This window comes from Barbatula barbatula (assembly GCF_947034865.1).
Source record: "Barbatula barbatula genome assembly, chromosome: 3".
In the NCBI taxonomy this organism is placed as follows: domain Eukaryota; kingdom Metazoa; phylum Chordata; class Actinopteri; order Cypriniformes; family Nemacheilidae; genus Barbatula; species Barbatula barbatula.
In genome coordinates this window covers 15501345-15524538 of record NC_136764.1, presented here as the reverse complement: position 1 = coordinate 15524538, position 23194 = coordinate 15501345, and the positions used below count along the sequence as shown (strand labels likewise).

Sequence of the window (23194 nt, the reverse complement as noted above, 5' to 3'; positions counted from 1 at the left end):
TGGTCTTAATTGAACGCATCATTTTAAATGATGTGTCTTATGAATATTACTGCCCAAAAAGCATTTCAGGATGCGAGACTAGAAAAGTGAAAATCATCACAAACCAGCCTCTCTGAGACGTCATTTGTGTTCATGTTGCACTCCAGGGCTAAAAATACACCAATTATGCAGGATAACTCACAGGGTGAGACTGACCTTACAAAATGCAAGAAACTGCAAATCCCAGGTGAGCAGATACAAACAAGCCCAAGGTATGATGATTTGTGTGTCAACAAAGAAGACTTTATCAAAACTTTCATAAATAAATAACCTTCTTGTGAGCGTGTGTGTTCTCACCTCCACAGCAGCCTTGGCTCGCACAAACTCCTCCTCTAAAGAGTGTTGTCTCCCCAGTAAAGCGCTGCCCAGCTGGGGCTTCTGCCGCTGTGAACACAGATGGCCATACACACATATGCAGACAAGGTCAGACAGCAGTCACTTGGTAACACCGTCCTTACATTATGCTGAATAGGCAACTATAAGGTTTTTTGTAAACTGGGGCCCCAAAAGGCAGTTAAAACACTTAAGCCACACTTAGAAACGCATGAATTTCACAGCATTAGACGTGATATAAAGCCAAGGCCCATCTAAAGATGGTGGCCCTTTTTTAGAACTAACTTTAACTTTCTGAGCAATTTTTGCAATTATTTGTAATCTATTGGTACCAAGGTCACTTTATGTTTATGTACCTTAAGCTAACTGAACATAGTAACCAAAGATGTAATTACATCACATTAACTGTAGTTAACTGTATGTCTAAATTTTTTTTTAAATGATATTGATGCATTTATCGCAATATTTTAGAATACTGAATACCTTAAAAAGAAACGTTTCGGCACCTCAGCACATTTTTTGTATGTCTAGTAACATGTAACATTTAAAACAAAACCATTTAAGCATATGGAATGTTTTGTAATATCATATAATTGATATAATTATTCTTCCCAAAATTTTTTAAAAACCCTTCACTTCAAAGAGCAAATCTGTCTTTTTCCATTAACTGAGCTATAAAACAGGGATTGCCTTTTATAGTAACATTCTGTATCTGTCAGGTACAAAGATGTATGGGTATATAAAGTGTGCTTCTCCAGCAGTACCTCTCCTCACTATTTTGAGTTCAAATTCCCCAAGTATCTGCTTCTTCATCAAATGAAACAATTCTGTCCCCCCATAAGGCCACAGTGACAAGGGTTTGTTCCATTTTAAGGACACAAAAAAATTTTTTGTGAAGAAAAAAGAACACTGCTTGAGTCTTTCTCATTGTTATTCGTCAAATCAAAGTATAATGAGTGCATCTGGATACCTGAGGAGCTGGTCCAGGATCGGATTCTGTGCTAATGCTATGCCTGTTAGAGAAATCTGTTTTAAAATCTGCAGACCTGAGGAGAGACAGATGCCACAAAAAATTATTTTTGTAATAATAATGATGTACAGGAGCAACTCAATTAAACAATCATAATCTGACATCCATGATGAATTATGATGCACTTACTGAATTGATCTTTTATAACGAATTAATGCACTACCTTATATACTGAAAACACTTGTACATCAACCTGTACATACAAAACATGGTTTTTAGGAAACCAGAACTCACAAAACTGACTGATGCATGTGGGCTGACCATGAGGCCAGGAAGGATTTAAAGGGGTCATATGGCGTGAATAGATGTTTTTCTGTCTTTGATTTGTTATAAGTTGTAAAATTAAAATATTAAAGTGTCGGAACAAAAGATGGATTCTATCTAAAAGCGAATGCTCACCCAGACCTGCCTGAAACGCCTCGTGTAACCACACCGCACAAATCTATGTCAGTTCGTGGTATGATTTGACTAAGACCACCCAAATGTAAACGCAAGTAAGGTACAATTGCTTTGGAACCTGATGTTCCAAATATGGTTAGAAGCATTACATTTTCATCACATGCTTGCAGTATTCAACCAAGCACTACACACTGGTTGACTGTCCAATCATAGCACACCTCGCTTTTCAAAGCGATGAGCTTTGTAAAACATCTACGCGTTTCGGAGAGCCGGGGCAAGGAGGAGATACAAACATGCACGATATGTGGAAAATACAGTGTTTTTAAATTGTGTATACATATTGTATTACATCTAAAACAAACGATTATATTAGTTTTAGCATTGTCATATGACCCCTTTAAGAGATTCCTGAGCACACTTCTCCGGAGACACCCCCACCGCCCCTGTATGTGTGTTCTGGTAAACATCAAATGACTTAAAATAGTAACTGGGGACTCTAGTTAACAAACTGAACTGTAATACATACACATGCCCTGATACACTATTGGACAGCTCATATGGAGGTCTTGGTTCAGCCTCCAAAAGTTGACAATTGTTGTGACAACTCAATGTCCAATAGGCATTTTGTGCTTTGGGAACATCAATTGTCTGCATTTGCTCTTGAATTCAAACTGATCTCTACCAGAATGCACCCTTATTCAATATAAACAGACGTGATGAAGAGGCAAAGCAGACCGTACCACAGAAGCTCACTGGACGAATGGTTGGAGGTGCACCTCTTCCTCTCGTATCTCCACTTTCTCCCTCGGGTCAAGGCACTGTCTGGATATAAACTCACCTCCTCCCATTTCTCCATTGGTGAGCTGCTCACTGCAGAATGGACGGCATGCGACAGGAAATAAAAACGACAGGCGGCCATAAATTTTGTGCTATTTAATGAAACAATATATCAGTGGAAAAGCAAGATCACTCTTGTCTGATAGGTCAAGGAAAAAGTCCCTCAACCAGACTCTAGCCGCAGCTCGCAATTGAATAAAAGCAGCTTTATGAAAATTTAGTAAAACAGAAAAAACGCCAAAGCATTTGGCTTACAGTAGCTAAAGGCGTAATCTACTGGAAATGAACTTTACAAAGTCGTTTTGCAAGTCGTTTAATACTTTCTAGAGGATTAAGATAAACCAGTGTAGTGTTTAATTTAAAACAACCTCTAGTGTAAGCTGCAGACAAACAACATGGCTAAAATAAAAATGAATACAATTCTTTTTGGGGCAGCAGTGTCACGGAAAGCCTGTTTGGTGTTTAAGCCATTTCCATAATTTTCCACCATTTCAGTTCTGCTAAATTAAATTAAAAATCATATGCTAAACTCAGTGTTCCTAAAGGAACTGCTTTCTGATGAAGTGGCCAATGACTGAGGGAAAAACAGCAAAAATCTAATTACAATGAGAGACTGGATTAAATCAATTTGAATCATAAGCACCTCTTCAATTGATTAAAATAATTTTACACTTAAATCAATTTAACAAAATGCTGCTGGTTATGTAGATTTTACGGGACGACTTTCCTAATGGGTTTTAGAATTAATGTTTTTGTTCATTGTAGAGAGATAAAGGAGATATCGAGTCAATTCAGGTCGGGTCACCCAAGTAGACAATAATCTGATCAATAGTCTGATTCTTTAGAAGTTTTCTAACATGATCAATCAAGATTATACTAGGGCTGTGTACGAATGTTAACATTTTCGATCCGCAATAACTATTAGAATATTAAAAATGTTATTAGAATATTCCTATTTTTCACAAGAATAATACTGCGTCACCACAAGGTTAAGTTACCGCTACAGAAGACCTTAGAGCTGTCACGTCTTATTTAATGTTTCTTCACTTCTTCTGTAATGATTTTATAATATACAGAAAATATAAAAAATTATTTGTATGTATGTCTTCCTAAATCTTTGTTCACTCAGATCCCAAGCTAGTTTAAATATTTTAGGTTTACACACCGGAAGCCCCGGATCGAGTTCATGCTCGGCTCACATCACCATATTAAAATGTTTAAAAACTGATGAGCCACAGAATTCGGTAAAATTACTTACATTAGGTATAAAAATACCAATGTAATATTAAATAATTAACAACAATTCTTTTATTAGTCACACTGCAACTAATGGTAACGAATGTGGCCTTAAAATAAGACTGGCCCCTTTTTCCATACCTAAAAAGCCAGAATTTTCCTTCTAGAAGTTCAAATAGGGTCATCGTCTTCATATTACAGGTTAACAAGACAGACACTGACAGTGAACGGCAAGAAAACTATATTTATATGCGGTGCTGATCAGCAGGAAATATCTTCCTCAGATGACGGTCATGCAAAAAAAAGGAAAACAAGCACTACATTGTCTCTTTCTTTGTTGCGGGGCATTTTTTAGTATCTTAACAGTCGGCATATAGGTATCAAGCCTGTTTTCATTATTTATTATCAACATTATAAACAAAGTCAGATATTCTTGTCAGATCTGGGTTTTGTTACAGGGAGTAAGAGAAGAGCAGCACGTTTTCTCCGCTGTGGGCTTGTTGAAGAGACAGTCACCGGAGTAAAACAGACCTATATGATTGTTTTACTTATCAAGAACATACATCACAGACCGTTGATATATGTTGAGTTTTGTTTTGTCTGTTTTCTTTTTGTAATATACCGCAGGTTTAAAAGCAGTTTTATGTATTTTTTTTAACATTAAAAACCTTTATACAGGATATAATATTAATGCGTTATGAATATTTAATGATAATTATAAGCTTGATGTGAAATTGTAACTAAATAAAAACGTAACAAATTAGGTCATTATAAACTTAGTTATTAGTTTTTATGAGCTCAAATATTTGAATATGAAATTATTGAAAAATGAGGAAGTGTCAAGGGTGAGGGATGTCTGGGCATCTCTGCTTAGACTGCTGCCCCCACGACCCGGCCCCGGATAAGCGGAAGAAAATGAATGAATGAATGAATGAATTATTGAAAAATGGCCATCCCTAGATTATACATGCTCAAATGTATGATTATTTATATAATTCTAGTATACAGTATATTAGATAATACCAAAAGATTAATCCACACATAAAATAAAAACACGTAATTTATTAAACAGCAATGGACTTAAGTAGCATTTAATAGTCTGGTATCATAAACCTCTTGCCTGAAGGAGGAAAGCGGGACTATAGAGAATAGTACTTAGGCTATAATCATAAATTAGGAGTGTGTCTATCTGAAAACCCTTATTAAGATGAGCAAGACAGTGTAAGTACTGAAAAAGATCCACCTTCAAGGTAAAGCTCTTCTATTTGAACCTACACTTTATTTTTCTGCCGTTATGCATATTAGAAGAAAAGAAGTCCTAACAACTCTTGAAACAAGGTATGATTGACAACTAAATTAGTCAACAAACGGAATGAATTTGTCTTACCTGAATCTAAAGAGGCTTTTTCAGGGTTAGAAAGGCTGGGAGATGAAGGCTCTGTCTCCACCTGGATCAACTCCGTCTCGTCCGTCTTCTTCCGGCGGAGGCTGCTCTTGGAGAGGCCGTTCTTACGAGACCCACGGGGGCTGCGAATGTCCCAGCTCCAGCGTCTCTCACACGGTTCACTCAAGTGCACCAGATCTAGTGCTGTGGACAAGACTGGGAGACACGGGAGCATGAATAGCAACTAAATGCATGCAAATCTCACTGCCACAATGCAAACTTCTGGTGTGGGTAGTGGCAAGGGTTGCTATGCGATTGCCAGAGAATTCAAAGTGGTTTGTAGAACATTGTTATTTTGGGGTGCTTCTAAGGGCATTTTGGGTGGTTGCTAACTGTTGAAAGAATCGCTATAGCTCAATTGGTAGAGGTAGATCAATGATGAGATTAATATAAACAAAACTGTTAGGACTCTGTCCTTCCTGTCTCGGGCTTTCTGGCTCCCTGGGCAGAGTCATGACATTGCCACGTCTTTCGTGTTTCTGTTGTGTTATGTGTGGAGACATGTGGCTTTATGTTGTTACTTAATGCCACGTGTCTTCCTGTTATGTCTCTCAGCCCCACCCTCCTATCTCCTGTAATTTCATTAGGGTTTCATTCCCATCGTCTGTTTTGTAATTCACCTCGTTAGGGTTTCATTCCCATCAGCTGTCACCACTCTCCCCATGTAATCACTCCTCGTTAGTGTCTCCCTTTATATGGTCTCAGTTTCTCTCTGTTCAGTGTTGGTGCATTGTCTTATATTGATTGTCTAATGTCACTGGATGTCTTGCTGTTCTTTGGACTTTGTGTTTTGGATTTCCTGGTCTAGTTTGTAGACATATTATTTCATTTTCTGATACCCTTGTTTTGGCCCCCTCGTGGGAAGTGTTTGTTTGCCTTTGTTTTTTGGTTCGTGTTTTCCCCATTGTGGAGGTTTTATTTATTAAAAGTTTTCAAGTTAACCCTTCGTCTGCCTGCATCTGGGTTCTGTCAAAACCATTTCGTGACACAAAACTAGTACATTGACATCTTAAATATAATAGTTTTAAATTGGATTATGTGTAAAGGGAACATCATGACAACAGATGTCAGGACAAAGTAATAACAAACTATATCATGTTAATGAGATATTCAGGGAAAGAAAACTTTGCTGCTTAACTATGCTGTGCTTTAATGAAGCTATGGGACAGAGAAAAAGAAGAACAGATGACAGAGTAGTAATTTTGAGGGAACCTGCTGTGTTAGAGGTGATTGGTCGTGTGGCTCCATCACTCTTACTCTCAGCCTGGAAGTCATCGATGGAGGGGCTGAGCAACGGTCGGCTCTCTTGCTTCTCACTACACAACTGCAAAACACAAAACATAACACAGTCCTTTTATTCTTTCCACGCCATATTTATCGGTAATGTTTCAGGAGAAGTTGCTTAATCAATTAAAAAACTCGATTTATTTATTAATGTATGTATTTATTATTTTGCAGTTGAATTTAATAAATACTTAATATTTTACTTTCCTTCCTTTCCAAGGCCCTCGAAAGGGTCTGTATTTCACAAACTCTGTACCTATCTCTCACAGCACAACCTTCTGGACAGTCAACAATCCAGCTTCAAGAAGGTCCTCTACAGAGACCGCTCTCCTGTCTGTCGTCGAATACCTACGGCAGGCAAGGGCTAAATCCTTGTCATCTATCCTTATTCTGCTTGAACTCTACTGCATTTGACAAGGTGAACTACCAGATACTGCTGTCCACTCTCTCCAAACTGGGCATCTCTGGAACTGCACTCAACTGGTTTGACTTATTTCACAGGCAGTCCTTTAAGGTATCCTGGAGAGGCGAGAAATCCAGATCTCATCAGCTGACAACTGGAGTTCATCAAGGATCAGTTCTTGCTCCTCTCCTCTTTTCTATATGTAAATGTCTATATATACCACCTCCCTGGGTCCAATTCTTTATGCACATAGGATGCTCTCATAACATTTCTATGCTGATGATATCCAGCTTTATTTCTCTTTTCAGCCGATGATCCCACCATCTCTGCCTATGTCTCTGCCTGCCTTCTGGACATATCTTCTTGGATGAAAGAGCATCACCTACACCTCAACCTCTCCAAGACAGTACTCCTGGTTATACCGGCCCACCGATCAATTGAACACCACCTTACCATTCAACCTCAACTTTAACCAAGCCACTAAGTCTGCGAGGAACTTGGGGTTATGTTCAACCAGGTGAAAGTCACCTCTCAACCACTCGAACGTGCAGGTTTGTGCTCCATAATATCTGGAAAATCAGGCTGTGTCACAGCATGCCTCTAAGCTGCTAGTCCAAGCTCTGGTCATATCAAGACTGGACTACTGCAATTCTCTACTGGCCGGCCATCCAACCAATCCAGTAACACCTTTGCAAATGATCCAGACCTGCACGTCTAGTTTTCAATCAGCCTAATATAACCGATGTAACACACCTCCTGATTTCACTTCACTGGCTGCCAATTGCTGCCCGCATCAAGTTTAAATCGCTCACACTGGCCTTCAGAATGGTAACGGCAATTTCACCCCTTTACCTTAACTCAATGACTCAAAATGACTCCTGGTTGTTCAATCACAGCGTGTCACCAATTTGCTCGCAAAAACCTTATACTCACTCGGTTCCCCTGTGGTGAAATGAACTGCCAGCCTCCACCAGAACTGCAGCATCCTTCCCAACTTTTCAAAGAACAACTCAAAACATACCTGTTACGCATTTATTAGACTGTTTTCAAGTGAAAGCGCAAGACAATTTATGTGATCTGGCTGTCCGTTTACCTGGAAACGGCATTTAAGGGGACTGATAACGCAAACCTTTTGAAAACGGGTTTCAAAGTGCAAGTTTGAGAACAACGTGGAACCACGGAGTTCTCATTTCCGTGTAAACCCCAAAGTACGCAAGAATGAGTAAACAAATCGTGCGCATGCGTAGTAGGAACAAATACAACAATGGCGGGTTTTGGGGGTTTTTTTGTGCTGCGCAATAGTTTGTTAGCGCTTCTCCAGCAAAGTGTAGACTTACTACACCAGTGCTATAACCACCAGCGGAGACTTATTATTTATCTACAGCAAAATCATTCAAGGCGTTGTTGATGAGCTTCAATGGAAGGAAATCTTCCGAATGTCCTAACTTTTCTCCATCTTGTTTGTTTGTTTGTATATGTGTGCACGCTTCTCTTCACTATGAATGAGTAGAAATGCAGCACTCTGTATTGTATGGTCTCTTTAGCGACGGAAGTCCGCCTTCCAATAAGCCGTCAATCAATCGTCAGGGACTCTGGTATTTTTTCTTTAGAAAGTGATGTCGCCCACTAATGGCGTGGCATGCTTAATACTGCGTTTTAGTCATTTTTACGGATCTGTGTAAACGCAGATTTTTTTGATAACGTTGTCATGGTTATGTGAAACTTTTCAAAAACGCAAAAGCAAAACTTTTCAGTTTTTCATCGTGTAAACGTGGCCTTAGTTTGGCTATAGACTGTTTCAAACCAACAACATAAACAAACGTTACTGCACATGCACTCTTTTGAGACACAAACTTAACTTCTGGCATAGATCCGCAAAGAATAGAGTCCCTGTAGATAACAAGACATATAGAAGAAATAGAAGTTACATATATAAAATAAATAGAAGTTATATCAGCTAGCCTAGCAAGTTAAAAGTTTGTATGGCCAGTATTATTTTGGGTTACCAGTAGAAGAACTGTTACTTCGCTAAAGTGACAAAGTTAATTTTAAAATAAATGAAATAAAATATAAATATAAATAGTTATATTATTAGCCAGCCACTAGCCAGACAGATCAACTAACATGTTAACGGTTGTGAACAATTCTTTTGCAGAAGTTAACTTCAGGCCAGGCGTTGTCCATTAATATACGTATAAGGCATGGATAAAAACCATCACAGTTATCGTCATATAAAAGTAGCCATGAATTCAGCAAAAAAAAAGAAAATCGCATGCTCGTTGTCAGGTGATACAATACTGTAACAGTATGAACTTTGAAAGGTCTCTTGATAGGAGCAATGTGTAACAATGAATAATTTTATGGTGTGTGGGATTATGAAAAAGATTTTTGGACTGGGCAATAAGGAATGACACAATGGTAAAATTTGTGGAGGTATAAAAAGAATTGCCCTTGACACAGGTCAGCAATGAGTGTGCCCTCAGTTAATAACAGTAGAGGTCACAATTCATCAATCAACAAATCCCATGTGCGGATCGATTTATCACCTTTGTGAAAAGGAAACGAACACAAGGTATGAGAATGCTTGCACCAACCCTTCTTTTAACACATTTCTCAAGTGTCTCTAAAACTCAGCTCCTCACTGCTTTTAAAATAAATAAATCATTGATTGGCCATTTTTTGCCTTTTGTTTATCTACATTTTAATGTTATTATTTTGTACAGGATGAGTCTTTTTCAGCCTATTTTCACTAAGGATGCTCTCAGTAGTAACTGGCAGTAAATTCCCCGTTGAGCAGCTCATCACTATGTATTAAGGGAATCCGTGGCTCTCTGCCACTCCCCAATGGAATAGAACCAAACCTTCTAAAATACTACATCCTCAAACAGTAGGCTAAGCCAAAGATGACATCCAATCTTCATTTAAAACACATATTGTGCTGGTACAACAAATAAACATGAAACACATTGGCACCCACTCCAGAAGAAATCTACATCAACAAAATCCACATTTTCCTTTACGTCCTACAATTAAATTATTTCTATGTGAGAACAAACAAACAGCAAGTAACATCATCATGCAGCTCTGGCTTTGGTTTAAAACAGGTTACGTGCATGCTATTAAAAGCCAAAACAACGAACAGAAAATAAAATGAAAGCAACAGAACTTTATGCAGCTGCTTATGGGGAGTGAAGATCAACGGATAGAAAACTGTAGCACTCACATAAAGCAAATGCCACTTGTGTGATGAAATTAATAGAGTGACCAGAGGTCTAAATGGACCTTCCCACTGACACGGGTCTGGATGACATCATCATGTGTGAACCCCATAGAGCAACTTGCTTTCAGAACAAAGCAGCTTTAGCACTTTCACACACATGGCTCATGTGTGTTTTGTAAGGCTAACAGATATTAGAAACAGGGTGCGCCAAGCTCTCAGGTTTACATCAATATTTCACAGTCACTTCTACGAAGATACTTGGTGCTCCCTGTTGGTGGGTGTATGTGCTCAGCCCACCTTGGTTGTCACGGTGAGCAGGGGGTTTCCATCTGAGGATGCCTTACTTGGTAGCTCCTTCAGCACCATAGTAACCGCCCTAGAGTCTTTTTCCTACAACAGTGAAATCAACAGTGAATTGTGTCAGTTTGTGCTCAGACTCTTTCAGGAATTGTGTAGTTCTGAGAAAAAAAAACTAATACATTATCAATTCAAATGAGGCAAACTCTATGTTTCTTACCCTTAAAGATATTTTTGTTTGATTAATTAAAAAAATCGATTCACCCAACTGACACAAAACAATGTGCATAATTAACATGCTATCATCTATCAGTTCTAGGCCACAATATAAAGTCTATTCGATATGAGAATAAAAGGAAAGAAACTGATCATAGCCAGACATCAATGTCATCTTCAGCAAACACATGCTAAAGCAATAATCCATTTAAACAATGCTTGCTTTATTCAGGGAAGTTGATACTAGACACAGTCCAAAACACAGAGCTTTTAACAGATAGATCTCAGCAGTAAAGCCACCGATTAGGAAGCTGAAAGCTGTCCTGAGAACCCTTCACCGGCAATGTTTGACACTGCAGACTGACATTTAAACCCCAAAGCAGTTGCGGAGTTCAATAATTAAACAGTTTTGACAAATTCATGATAATCTATCTTTTTGTTGTATATGTTGAGAATGCAATAGAATCCATCACATACCAGTAGACAACATTATAGTTTCCATTAAATACAATATAATTGTTTGTGTTTTTGGGAAGGGTTCTATTGTTTTTTTTCAGCAGGGTTTGCAGGGTAGTGTCTTACTGTCCTAACTTAAAAACCTATACTCATAATATTCTATAGTTTTTCTACCGTTATATGCCAGGCAAAATCTTACATCAGATGCCTGTGGGGAAATAATAGCAGTCCTCTTCTTGAGTATCATTAATGTCCAAGCTTACTGTCAAGGTTTAACACTTACAGTTATGGCTTTACAAGCAGCACTTATGATACTTGATTATACGTATGCTCTTTAATGTTACATAACTACAAAAGAAAACCTTGAGTCAGAAACAGACTTTTGAAGATACGTCTTATACACCCAATGATAGCCTCTGAGCATCTTTATTAAACCTAGCCCACCAGCAGCTGCATTCTGACCTCACAGCTGAACTTGTGTTTATATCTTCTTAATATACTTTCTACTTCAAAGACTGTATCACATGGTTCTTTTGTGAATATCTAATAGATCTAAAATTATTTGAGAAAGTCTTAAATTATTCTCAAACAGATAACAGAGAAGAAAAGATATGTTAGGAATTACAAGTTAAATGATATATGCCATTGCCTGAAACTGCAAGGAAGAAGAAAACATAAAGCTATATGTATCACACATTTATGTAACATGCTATTATGCTATAATGCTACTATGCTGGCTCTGAGCTTTCAGACATCTGATCATCCATCTACCTCACACATTCAGTGACGTTTCATTCCAATTTTTTATCAAGCTCATGTCTGACCATTGGTGCACACCGAGACGCTCGTACTTCAGAACATATGTAAGAGATGCCATTGCATTCCGCTCACCTAAAACAGGCTGACCGCAAAAATGCAGCCATCCGACACTGACTCCAGCTTCTGTATGGTAAATTATTTACTACATGCATAGACTAACCAAGATTATGTAAACCTTTTTGGGTCATTAAATGACTCTGACAGCGAGGTCTCAGTGGGAATCTATTTGGTTGGTGTCTTCTTGGTTTGATCGTAAGCAATTATCGCTCTTTTATTAATAGAACAGGAAATGATGTTTCACCTCTGCCCCTGCAGTTGTTGTCATAAAAGAGATTATGGAGTCCGGCATTACAATACAGTTTGGAAGATTATCATACTATGGCTGCCAGGCATATGTGGCCAGAAATGTTTGGTACATCTCGAAGAAACAAGATTGCTGTGAGATTATTTAAAAATGCAGAAACGGCAAAGCTGAACCTTTTTTTAAACCTGACAGAGAAAAGATTTGTATTAGCATTTTCTTCTTCAATTATATTAGAATTATATTTCCAGACTAAAGATAGTGTGTCATTTTACAATAAAAACTGCGACATTTAGATTTTGATCAATTCTGTTTCCTCACATGGTGAGTGACTCAGGTTGTGTTGGTAAAAATGGACCGTTCCAGAGAGGATCCGAAGGCGGAGGAATTGTAGAAAATGCTTACACAAGCGCTAAATGATTTACATTTCCACACAGGATGGATTTGTAGTCTCAAGAGCTGCTGGCTAGCACAGATGACTGAATCATCTAGATTGTATTACGTCTAAAATAATGAGATCAGAAGTAACAGAAAGTCTAACTTTTAATACATCAAATAAATTATCCACTGATCCATCATTGCTCATATCAGTTTTAAGTAACTTTGAAGGTGCGGATCAAAGTCCTACACACAGAAAAATTACAGGATTAAGCAGCAATCCTCGGGTAGATGAGATGGGAATCACGCGAAGCTCATAAGTGTGCGGTCTCAAACATTCCTTCAGGGTTCTTCATATGTATTATACTACTTATTTTACTGCAAGTCAGTTGGATTAGCGACCTTAAACGTACATTCTTCACGTTAATATAATAAAGGACCCTGTAATGGTCACACAACAAAAAAAACTCAACATGTTTTTGATCATTATTGACCTAGAGAGTCCAGAGAATTGTACTGTGGTGGAAATTTTGAAATTGCTTGAAAATCAAAGAACTAGTTAGCAAAAGTAAGTTTTTAACATCGTCACCGATAACTTGTGAACCGTTTGATTGACATCAATGGATCAAGAGGCAAAGTTGTTCAGAATGTGGAGGACTATCGTATGATATCATTAGTTTGTGTAAATGTCAAATGATCACGTGATGCACAATTGTTTAAGAAATGAAATACGCGTCAATTTTGCCATTTTTTGTGTTTTAGCGCCAGCTAGTGTCCAAACGCCACCTTCTTTTGTAGGTGACCTTGGAGTGATGGTCTACACATATGTTCCAAGCCCCATGATGATGTGTTAATCCGTTCTTGATTTATGGCCATTTTAATGTGATAGGCTCCGCCCAGTTCCGTTTTTAGCCTTTTTTCAATGATTATTTACATTCACACTCCACAGAAGTCATCTGCATTGGTTTGGTTCTGATCGGTTGAAAAACCAAGGACTAGTTCGTGAAAGTAGGTTTTTAACATCATCAGCGATAACTCACGAACCGTTTGATCGACAGATGTGTGTCCAGAGGCAAAGTTGTTCAGAATTAGAGGAGCTATCATATGATGTAAATAGTTTGAGTATATGTCAAATTTCACGTGATACACAATTGTTTATGCACTCTAAAACCGTTACTTCGCCCCCCGGTGGCCGGATGAGTTCATATTTCTTACAGACCTTCAGGACCACGAGTCGAACAAGCCCAGCGAGTGTCGTTTCGATCGGCCCCCGTTAACCCTGTGTAATGAGTGCTCAAAATTCATTGGCCGATAGCGGCCACGTTTTTTGAGAAACGACAAAGACACACCATACCAAATAATAAGTCGATCGGGCAAACGGTTGCGTAGTTATAGCCCTTTTCGAGTTCTTTGCTATTATTGCGCCACCTAGTGGCCAAACACCGAGTCTTTTTTATTGTGACCTCGGAATAAGGGTCTACATATACGGTCTAAGCCCCGTGAAGATAGTTCAAACAGTTCACGAGTTATGGTCATTTTAGTGAAATAGGTGAAAAATAATACGAATAAGAAGAAGAAGAATAAAAATCACTACAAAAACAATAGGTTTTCAGCCCTTCGGGCTCGAACCCTAAAATTCCTTACAAAAACAATAGGTTTTCAGCACTCGTGCTCGAAACCCTAAATATCTATTTAGCTATATTTCTATTTATAATTAATACTTGAAGGCCATTTACCTCAAGCAATAATGTCATAAAAAAGTTTAAACAGTTCAAACAGTTCACAGTTCCTTTTCACTCTGTTATACCTTTAGAATAATGTATGGTGTAAATTAATGTAACGTTGTAAATCCAACATTTATTTGCTGTTCACATTCCACTACTATCACCAATTTACCCCTTTGTAAATGTATTACATTTTGATATGAAATATGCATTACACCTCCCAGAGGAAAGGAAAATCATACATGAGACCTCATCTCACATCTTTCTCCTAGACAGAGATGAACATCAAATTGCTTCTCAAATGTTTCTCCTGAGACAAAAAAAATGAATTCTCTCATGTATGTCACTGACATTCATAGGAGATCTCCATAACATCTCACACTGTGCTCAGATTATTCTCTTTAGCTAGAGACTCTGTCCTTCTCACATTTATCTCCTCTAAAGTTTCATAAGAGATCTCAGTAACATCTCACGCTCCGTAGCTATAGACACAAACACTCACATTTATTTCCTCCAAAGTTTCATAAGGTTCAAGCAAGTCTCTATTTGATGTTCATGTAACCTCATTTATGTCTTGCAAAAACCTTCAAGATGTTGAAGGTAGATGTCATTCATCCACACCATTTCAATCACGGTGGCTTTAATAAAAAAGCCACTGCGCCCGATTCATATTTCGCGTCTTTTCTGCGTGTATATTCGTTTTTTAAAATATAGACATTGTTCTAGGTGCATCGGCGCTGGATCGAGATGGAAATACCACAATTTGAAGAAAGAAAGAGGCACGGCACGTTTTCCGCACGTTTTTCGAGCCGTAATGTGAATCGAGACAGAAAAGGCCTGTGCTATTTGCAACAACCTTTTTTCAATTTTTAATAATCCTTTGCGCTGGAACCTATTTACACCATGGAATATCTGCCATAGCTGTTGTGTCAGATGGCGGTATTTGATTTGTGGAGCGAGATCCGGTTCAGGGACTGTGGCACAACAGCTGCAGTGTCATCAGAAAATCCAGATGTTTTAGGTGATTAGCAGTTTAAGCTGCAGTGAAGTGCAAGCTGCCTCAGGGTTTGCATATGACCCACTTTTTGAAGGCTTGTAGAGGATGATTTCCAACAGGGCCATATGAGCCCTGCCTACGACCCTCCAAGGATTTGATGACATTTAAATATTCTGTGTTGAAGTTATGAATGGAACTGACCCATTAGCTTGCATTGAAACTGCCTGGTGCACCACATTTGCTTAAGATAAGCAAGTGTTTTTGAACTGGCCCTGGTTCAGTTCAGTTCAGTATAGCCTTATGTCCAATAGAGTCTTATCTACAGATCCCGGTATATGACAATCGGGATCTTCTGGGGTTACTGAAACATTATGAGCAATGTCTGCTGATCGATGCTTATAGAACGGTTTATGTTTTGTTGACTTTCAATCACAGCTATGCTTTCTAATGTTCTACTGCAAACTCTATTCTAGATGTTGTCAAAGCAGTGTCATTTCTGTCACTAGGATCACCAAACCTAATAAAAATAAGGATCTTTACGAAGACATTTCGTAAACACGTCATTGGTTTAACAAATATATAGCACAGCCCTGAACACGCTATTGTTTTAGAGAATGTAAGTAGTCAGGATGTTTGAATGAAAAAGTAAGAGCGACTGTTTGGAGGTTTTTTGTTACAGTCTTTTTAGCCTTGATTTTGTACAGGGTGTATTGGGCCATTGTCATGGTAAATTGTGAGAATTCAGTCCCTAGATATTACTTTTTTCCCTCATACTCTGCCTGCATGTCTTACATCGTTACATATCTACATAGAGTAACATCAAAGTAAAATTACTTTTGAATACATGAAATGAAAACACATTATGTCCTTCCATGGCTCCATTCTAGCTTTGAATTAGACACAAAAGAAATCTCACCGATATGTACATTTTGCCCGAAAACAATAACTGATAATTCTTTAAGCTGCATCCCTAACCTCTTTGTCGCCATCTCAGTTTGCAACATAAAATGTCAGTTATATGCGGAGTTATTTTCTTTACATGGGTTGTGCTTCGGCACTGCTAACCAGCGCGGATCAATCCGAGCTCTGTGCTAAATGACTGACTGCTTACAATCGCATCAGAGCACATCTGTGACATGTGACGTGTCTATACCAGATACTAGGGATGTGCACGAATGTCAAAGGAATAAAAACAGGGTTAGAATTTTCAGGGTTAGAACAGGGTTAGAATTGTCTTCTAACCACAGGGTTAGAATTGTCTACAGAAAATATAGAAATTCATTTTTATGTGTTTGTAAATTTTTGTTCAGTCAGATTGCAAGCTAGTGACGGATCGCAATATGTGACCTCTGTATTTAACTAGTCCAGTGAGAAGTGAAAACACACCGGGAGCAGAGGGCAGCTATAACTGCAGAGTCCAGGGAGCAAACAGGGGTTAGGCGCCTTGCTCAAGGGCACCTCTGTCGCTACCTGCTAGGGAGGGTACCTTTTTCCATACCTACTGGTGCCTTTATCCATACCTAAAGCCTGTATTTACCTCCAAAAAACTTCAAATAGGATCGTCGCCTGCAAATAAATAAAAATACTGGACCTTTGAATTGTAGTATTAACGGAAATGTCTGTAAAATTAAAGAAAATGTACTGGCTATTTTATCAATTTTTTACGGGATGTTTTTTTATTGTTTTAAAACGCACTGTAATTTCTTAGTTAGGCTACTTTAGTTGATATTATTTATTGATGCAAATGCAATGCAAAGCTAAACAAGACAGTCACTGACCATGTGTCACGAATGCCAGTGAAGAATCCTCTGTCGGCCACCGGAGGTCTCACTCTCCTGAGCATTAGCTTTGGCAAAGAACTACATTTCCCAAAAAGCCACATGCTGGGACTGAGTACTGCACACCTGATCATAATCATCACCAGACTATTTAAACCCTACCTGCCCATGCACACATTGCCAAGTCTTGTTTGCCCCAGCTACATTTCTGAGCTTGTATTGTTTACCTGTCTTTGAACCCTGCCTTGAATTACCGTTTATGACTCTTCTCTGCCTGCCCCTGACCTCTGTTGTATCTGGATACCTACCTCTGATGTTATCTGCCTGCCTTGACCTTTTGCCAGTTTTTGACTACGTCTGTAGCTCTGTCTCTGATATTGTTGTCTGCCCTGTTATTCTGATCCACGCCTGCTTTTACATTGAGCCTGCACTTATTTATTAATAAAGCTGCATACGGATCCTACCCCGTCTGAGTCTTCGTTACACCATGAAACAACATGGAAAAATATTTACATGCTGTAGGGATCAGCAGGAATAATTCTTCCTCAGATAACGGTCAAGTAATAAACAGGACAAGAAGCACTACAATGTCTCCATCTTTGTTTTTACTAGGATCAATTAACAGTCGGCATGGAAGTATCAAGCCTGTTTACTTAATTGATTATCAACATTGTAAACAATAAAGCCAGATATTCTTGTCAGATCTGGGTTTTGTTACCGGGAGTTAGAGAAGAGCAGCACGTTTTCTCCGCTTTATGAGCTAATATAAAATTGTGTAAATGTCCTTTTTGCGACTATATAGATATAAAGGGGTGAAACTAAAATAATGTTTTATAACGTCGACTTTCTAAAACAGTTGTTTCTTGTTGATAGGGTCTTCCGATGTTTCTTCGTCAGACTCGGCCTCAAACTGTGATCTATACACTGTATATAATATCCAACCACCTGTAATCTGTAATCCAGTAATGATGATAGGTGTTCCGTTTGCGGCACAAGCAGAACACGTTTGACCAATCACAACAGACCACACCATCTGACCAATCACATGACACTAGGCTCGTGGATAGGAGGGGATTATAATAATTTGAGAGTCAGTCAAGAAGTAAGGTAAGAATAACTGCCTATTATTACGACATAATTTGATTTCTGATTATTTTTACCCCAAATTGATCACGGATTGCCACTTTATCATTGGAAGCCGATAACCGATATATTGACCAATGTATCTAAATATTAATATAACATTTTCTGAGGCTGAAACAAAAGGCAAAAGGTTGACAACTGCATTTATTTGAAAAAATTCATTGCAAGTAACCATTAGTTCTCTTTTTTTTTTCCTAAAAATAATGTACCAAGCCTACTTATTCTTCAAGAGCAACCCACAAAAGTGTTCTCAATAGCCACAAGTCTAAAACGTCCCAAGACAAAAATCATTCAGACAGCAATTGGCGTCAAACAACTTTTGTTCCTATTATTTACACATTTATAAATATCTACATACTGTACCTACATCAACAATGTTTTGCTAATAGTAGTTAGTGAACGATCACAACAGAAAGACAGCAATTTTTTTTAACTGCGAGCAGCGTGAAGTTGAAGTGGTTAGACCAGAGGAAATGATTCATTAATTATCAGCTAATCTATTGGTCTGATTTTATTATCGGGCCCGTTACCGATAACAATAAATGACCATTTATCGTCCGATACCGATATGGCTGTTAATTTGTAACCTTATCACTGACAATTCCTTGTGATATTCACCATGACAATACTTAGGAATTAAAGTACTGTTACTCTGCACTTAACTACTTTCCATCTATAAATTTAGCAATAATCTTCAGTGTGCTAAATGTAATTTTATTTTTAGATATTTCAGCGCATCAGAACTGATATCTTGAATGCCTATAATGCCTGAGATCAAATTTGTGAAGAAAGTAGAAACCATTAGTGAATCTTTGATTTGATTCATTAGATTTTATTTCATTTCAATCCTCCTCAAATGCTTGATAATTCCTTTTGTCTTTATATAACAGATAGACTGCCTCACATACCTTCAGTTTGCTGACATAAATATCACAAAGACAGTATTCTCAAAATAATGATTTGGCCGAAATGGGTATGCCTTTAAAGAAAAAGAAAGCAAAGGGTTCTCAGACTTGTCTTTTGAGTTTCCTACAACGGCATACAACATACAAGATAAATACTCAACTAATATTACATGCTCATCGCAGGGTGGTTCAGATGGGCATAATAAGAGCATGGGGACGATATGCAGCAACATCCCAAACTTATTTTCTTACAAGAGATAGTCGGAGAGTGAAAATCCCCAGCAGACGGATGATTAAAAAGCACTAACCATCGATCTCATTCACAAGTGCATCTGCAAATTCATGCAGTGCTGTTCAATGCCAATATTCAGCGGGTAGTATCTGTTACATCCACAAACCGGCAACATTCAAGCTTATACAATTTTAAACTTGAAAACGTGTTTTAAAGCATCACTCTGTTTCTCCTCTTGTACATCTAGAATAGGTCTATCAAACAGGAAAATGAAATGTAGAAGCTGTAAATTAATGCAGCACATTGCCATAAAAAACAGGAGAGCATGCTGCATTTTTAAGGCCACTAATCCCACACGTGCATTTTACTTTGCCCAGTGCTGAAAAATGTGAAATAGAGGTGTGGATGATAATCAAACTTCTCTGGTTTACAGCTTGGCAAGACATATTTATCTTGAGGAGTTAGAAGCAAACCACACTTGATGGCAGTTCAGGCACAGTATCATCAGTCATGTGAACACCAGCAGACAACATCTAAGTTCACGGGACTCCATGAAGGTCAAATTGCTTGCAAGTGTTTCCATAAAGCGCATATTCAATCAGCCTGCAGTCATACATCTGTGTTCAGCAATTGTAATTTGAGCTAAATTTATATGTTTACGGAGTTTAAATGAAAGGCCTATCCAATAAAAACAGAAAGTTCTACAAAATGTTAAATGCAAAAATGAAAATTCTGTCATCTTTTACTCTCGCTAATGTAATTTCATACCTGTATAAATTAATTTCCGATGAACACAAAGAAAGATAATTGGAAGAATGTCAGTACCTTTCAGTTCCGGGAATCCTTGACTACCATGTGGGAAGAATGAAATGGTGGTAAAAGGTGCCCAAGAACTCTTTGTTGTCCTAAATTCTTCAAAATATTTCATTATGTGTTCAACAGAACAAAAAAGTACAATATTCTGATGTCCCAGAACTGAAAATTGCGAAAATTCTTCCAGATATCTTTCTCTGTGTTCATTGGAACAAAGAAATGTATACAGGTTTGAAACGACCTGAGGGAGAGTAAATGATGACAGATTGTTCATTTTTCGATGAACTGTCCCTTTAAGCAGATGTTAGGACACATTCTATTATTGTTGTAATAAACGCATGCATTTTAGGGTGTTCAATGCTGTTTAGTGATTCCAAATATGGCTGATTTAACAATCTCGCAACACAGTAATACAAACACAGCTTTGTAATTTTGCACTAAAACTCGTTGGATATTACTTCGTATAACCTTTTCTTACACTACACTGTCTCTGCGAAATGACTGTTAATACAATTTATTCGATGGTTGAAATTGACAAATATAAACTGAACGTATTCCTTAAAACGGGACAAAATTGTGGCTTGCCACATCTCTTTTTGTAAGTTCACGTCCTCTTATTTGCGTTCTTGCGTATGTCTTCAAATATTCTTACGTTTTGGTCACGTGCAAAATGAAATTTGTCCGGCAAAAATAGTAAATTACAATTTGGTGATATTATTTATAATGTAAATCTCAATGTAAATAGTATTTAGTCATCACATGCACACGTGTATGAGTCTTTAAGCGCTACTACATAAGAACACATTCAAAAAGCACGCGAGCTTACCTGTGAATGCCCCTGATACATATTCAGTCAAAGTGATGATGATGATGATGATGATGTGTTGGTACCCCAAAATTGTTAATTGTCAATGAGGAAGAGGAAGAGAAAGAAGCGGAGCTATCCCTGAGTCTCGGCAACTGAGATGTTTTCATGCTCCGGCTCGTCCACGTGAGGATTCCTCAGACAGGACCTTTCATGCATCCGAGTTCCTCGCGTTCACATCACGCCGTAGCAGATTGATTACTACGCGACACAAAAGCAGTGCGGTCTTCCTATTTTTCCTCGGGCTAGTGCACTTCGTAGTGGAAATGTTCGTGTCCCAACGCACTCAGTCCCGGAAACGCCTCATTTGAGCATTATGCCACCTCCCATGAATAACATGAACGCTCAGGTCGAGCTGCTGCTGATGCTGCTGGAAATCGTCAGGAGATCACTGCTGTACACTTAAAAGTGAAACATTTACTTATGCTGTGTTATGCGCTTTCACTGGACGTGTTTGAATGATGTTTCATTGGAAACCCTTTTTATAATGCAGTAGGCTATGGACGTTGCACATATCCCAGATACCGAAGATAACCGATGGTTATACATTTCGTTGCACTGTACTTGTATGTGTGTAATGACAATAAATTGAATCCAATTGAATCCAATGGTTCATATTACACATTAACATTTTGTGGTAAGCACGAACAGAAAACGGAAATGGAAAGGAGAATACAAAACACGTTATATACAAGAATATATATATATATATATATATATATATATATATATATTAGGGCTGTCAAATGATTAATCGTGATTAATCGCATCCAAAATAAAAGTTTGTGTTGACAATATATGTCTGTGTACATTTTTGTATTTATAAACACAGAAACATACACATACATGAATATATTGTATTTTTAGGAAATATTTACTGTAGATGTATTTATCCAAATTTCCCAATCATTAAAATTTTATTTAAATGTTTATAAATGTTTATGTTTGATATTTCTCTTAAATATATGCTTGTATGTGTATGTTTTTATAAATACAAATATAATATTCACATTACACAGACATATATTATGTAAACACAAACTTTTATTCTGGATGCGATTAATCACGATTAATCATTTGACAGCCCTAATATATATGTATATTAATATACAAAAGAAGAGTCTACCTCAATATAAAAGTTACATCCTATTCATTTTTGTTCTGTTAGAAATGAACCTTCATTATATTAACATAAATAAAAGATTATAATATAATCTTATTAGTTGACCATTGCATTAATGTGTTGCAGGGGTTTTATTGTGTTCTCGCTTCGATTTTAAAGTTGTCTTCACTCTTTTTTAGGACATAGTAAATGGGCTGTTAGTGGTAGCTTGTTCCCTAAGCTCATGGAAAACATCCATTTTGATTGATTGTTATGTTCCCTATTGAGTGTAGCAGTCCAAGCTTAATCAGAAGTGAGACACACTATGACCTATCCACTTGCAGTAATCCATTCTGAATTGCATGTCAGTTTCAAATTAATGAGCTGACATGTAATTAAATATTTCCCTCCCTAAGGCCGTCTAGCAAATGAGGTCAATAGAAATCCTCAAAAACTGAAAAAATGTTGTGTATTTTGTTCATGAAAAAAGGCTCCCAAATGGACAATGTCCCTAATATAACCATAGGGGCCTATGTTTAGAAAACAACACGAGGAGAACATTCAATCTAGTTTTTATAAAACATCGATTATGAGACTATATGAAACTGTCACACAACAACAGCCATAGTAATCCATTAGAAATATCTACCAATATATTCTACCAAATTTCAAATTAAAATATTGTTTCTGTTTGCATTTATTTGCAGAAAATAGAGAAACATGTGCAGAAAATATGCTCTGTATTTTTCAGACCTCAAAAAAGCAAAGAAAATAAGTTTATATTAAATTTTATGCCTATAGTGATACAGAAATCCTGCATACTGTATAACTATATTAGTTGATCATTAAGAATGTGTGTTAGGGTAAATAGTCAAATTTCCTCAGCTAATGTTAAACATTTTTTTCTAATAAAGCCCTTCCGAAGCTGACTTTAGGATTTCAA

At 37.6% G+C, this 23194-nt stretch overlaps 1 protein-coding gene across 4 annotated transcripts in view; it reads right to left on the bottom strand.

The window, feature by feature from the left end:
* pex5lb (peroxisomal biogenesis factor 5-like b) overlaps window positions 1-21437 on the bottom strand; it is a 38093-nt gene extending 16656 nt beyond the window's left edge. Inside the window, exons 1-7 of one of the 4 annotated variants that reach the window (XM_079453686.1) lie at window positions 21111-21428; window positions 10523-10615; window positions 6531-6642; window positions 5262-5474; window positions 2542-2671; window positions 1343-1418; window positions 337-423 (exon numbers count right to left, since the gene is read on the bottom strand). In XM_079453686.1, the coding sequence (XP_079309812.1) occupies window positions 337-423; window positions 1343-1418; window positions 2542-2671; window positions 5262-5474; window positions 6531-6642; window positions 10523-10615; window positions 21111-21131 (732 nt within the window). In that variant the 5' untranslated portion in view covers window positions 21132-21428. Of the gene's footprint in view, window positions 1-336; window positions 424-1342; window positions 1419-2541; window positions 2672-5261; window positions 5475-6530; window positions 6643-10522; window positions 10616-21110 lie in introns of all 4 variants that reach the window. The other 3 variants (XM_079453687.1, XM_079453688.1, XM_079453689.1) reach the window with 3 other exon arrangements.
* Window positions 21438-23194: the final 1757 nt, after the last annotated feature.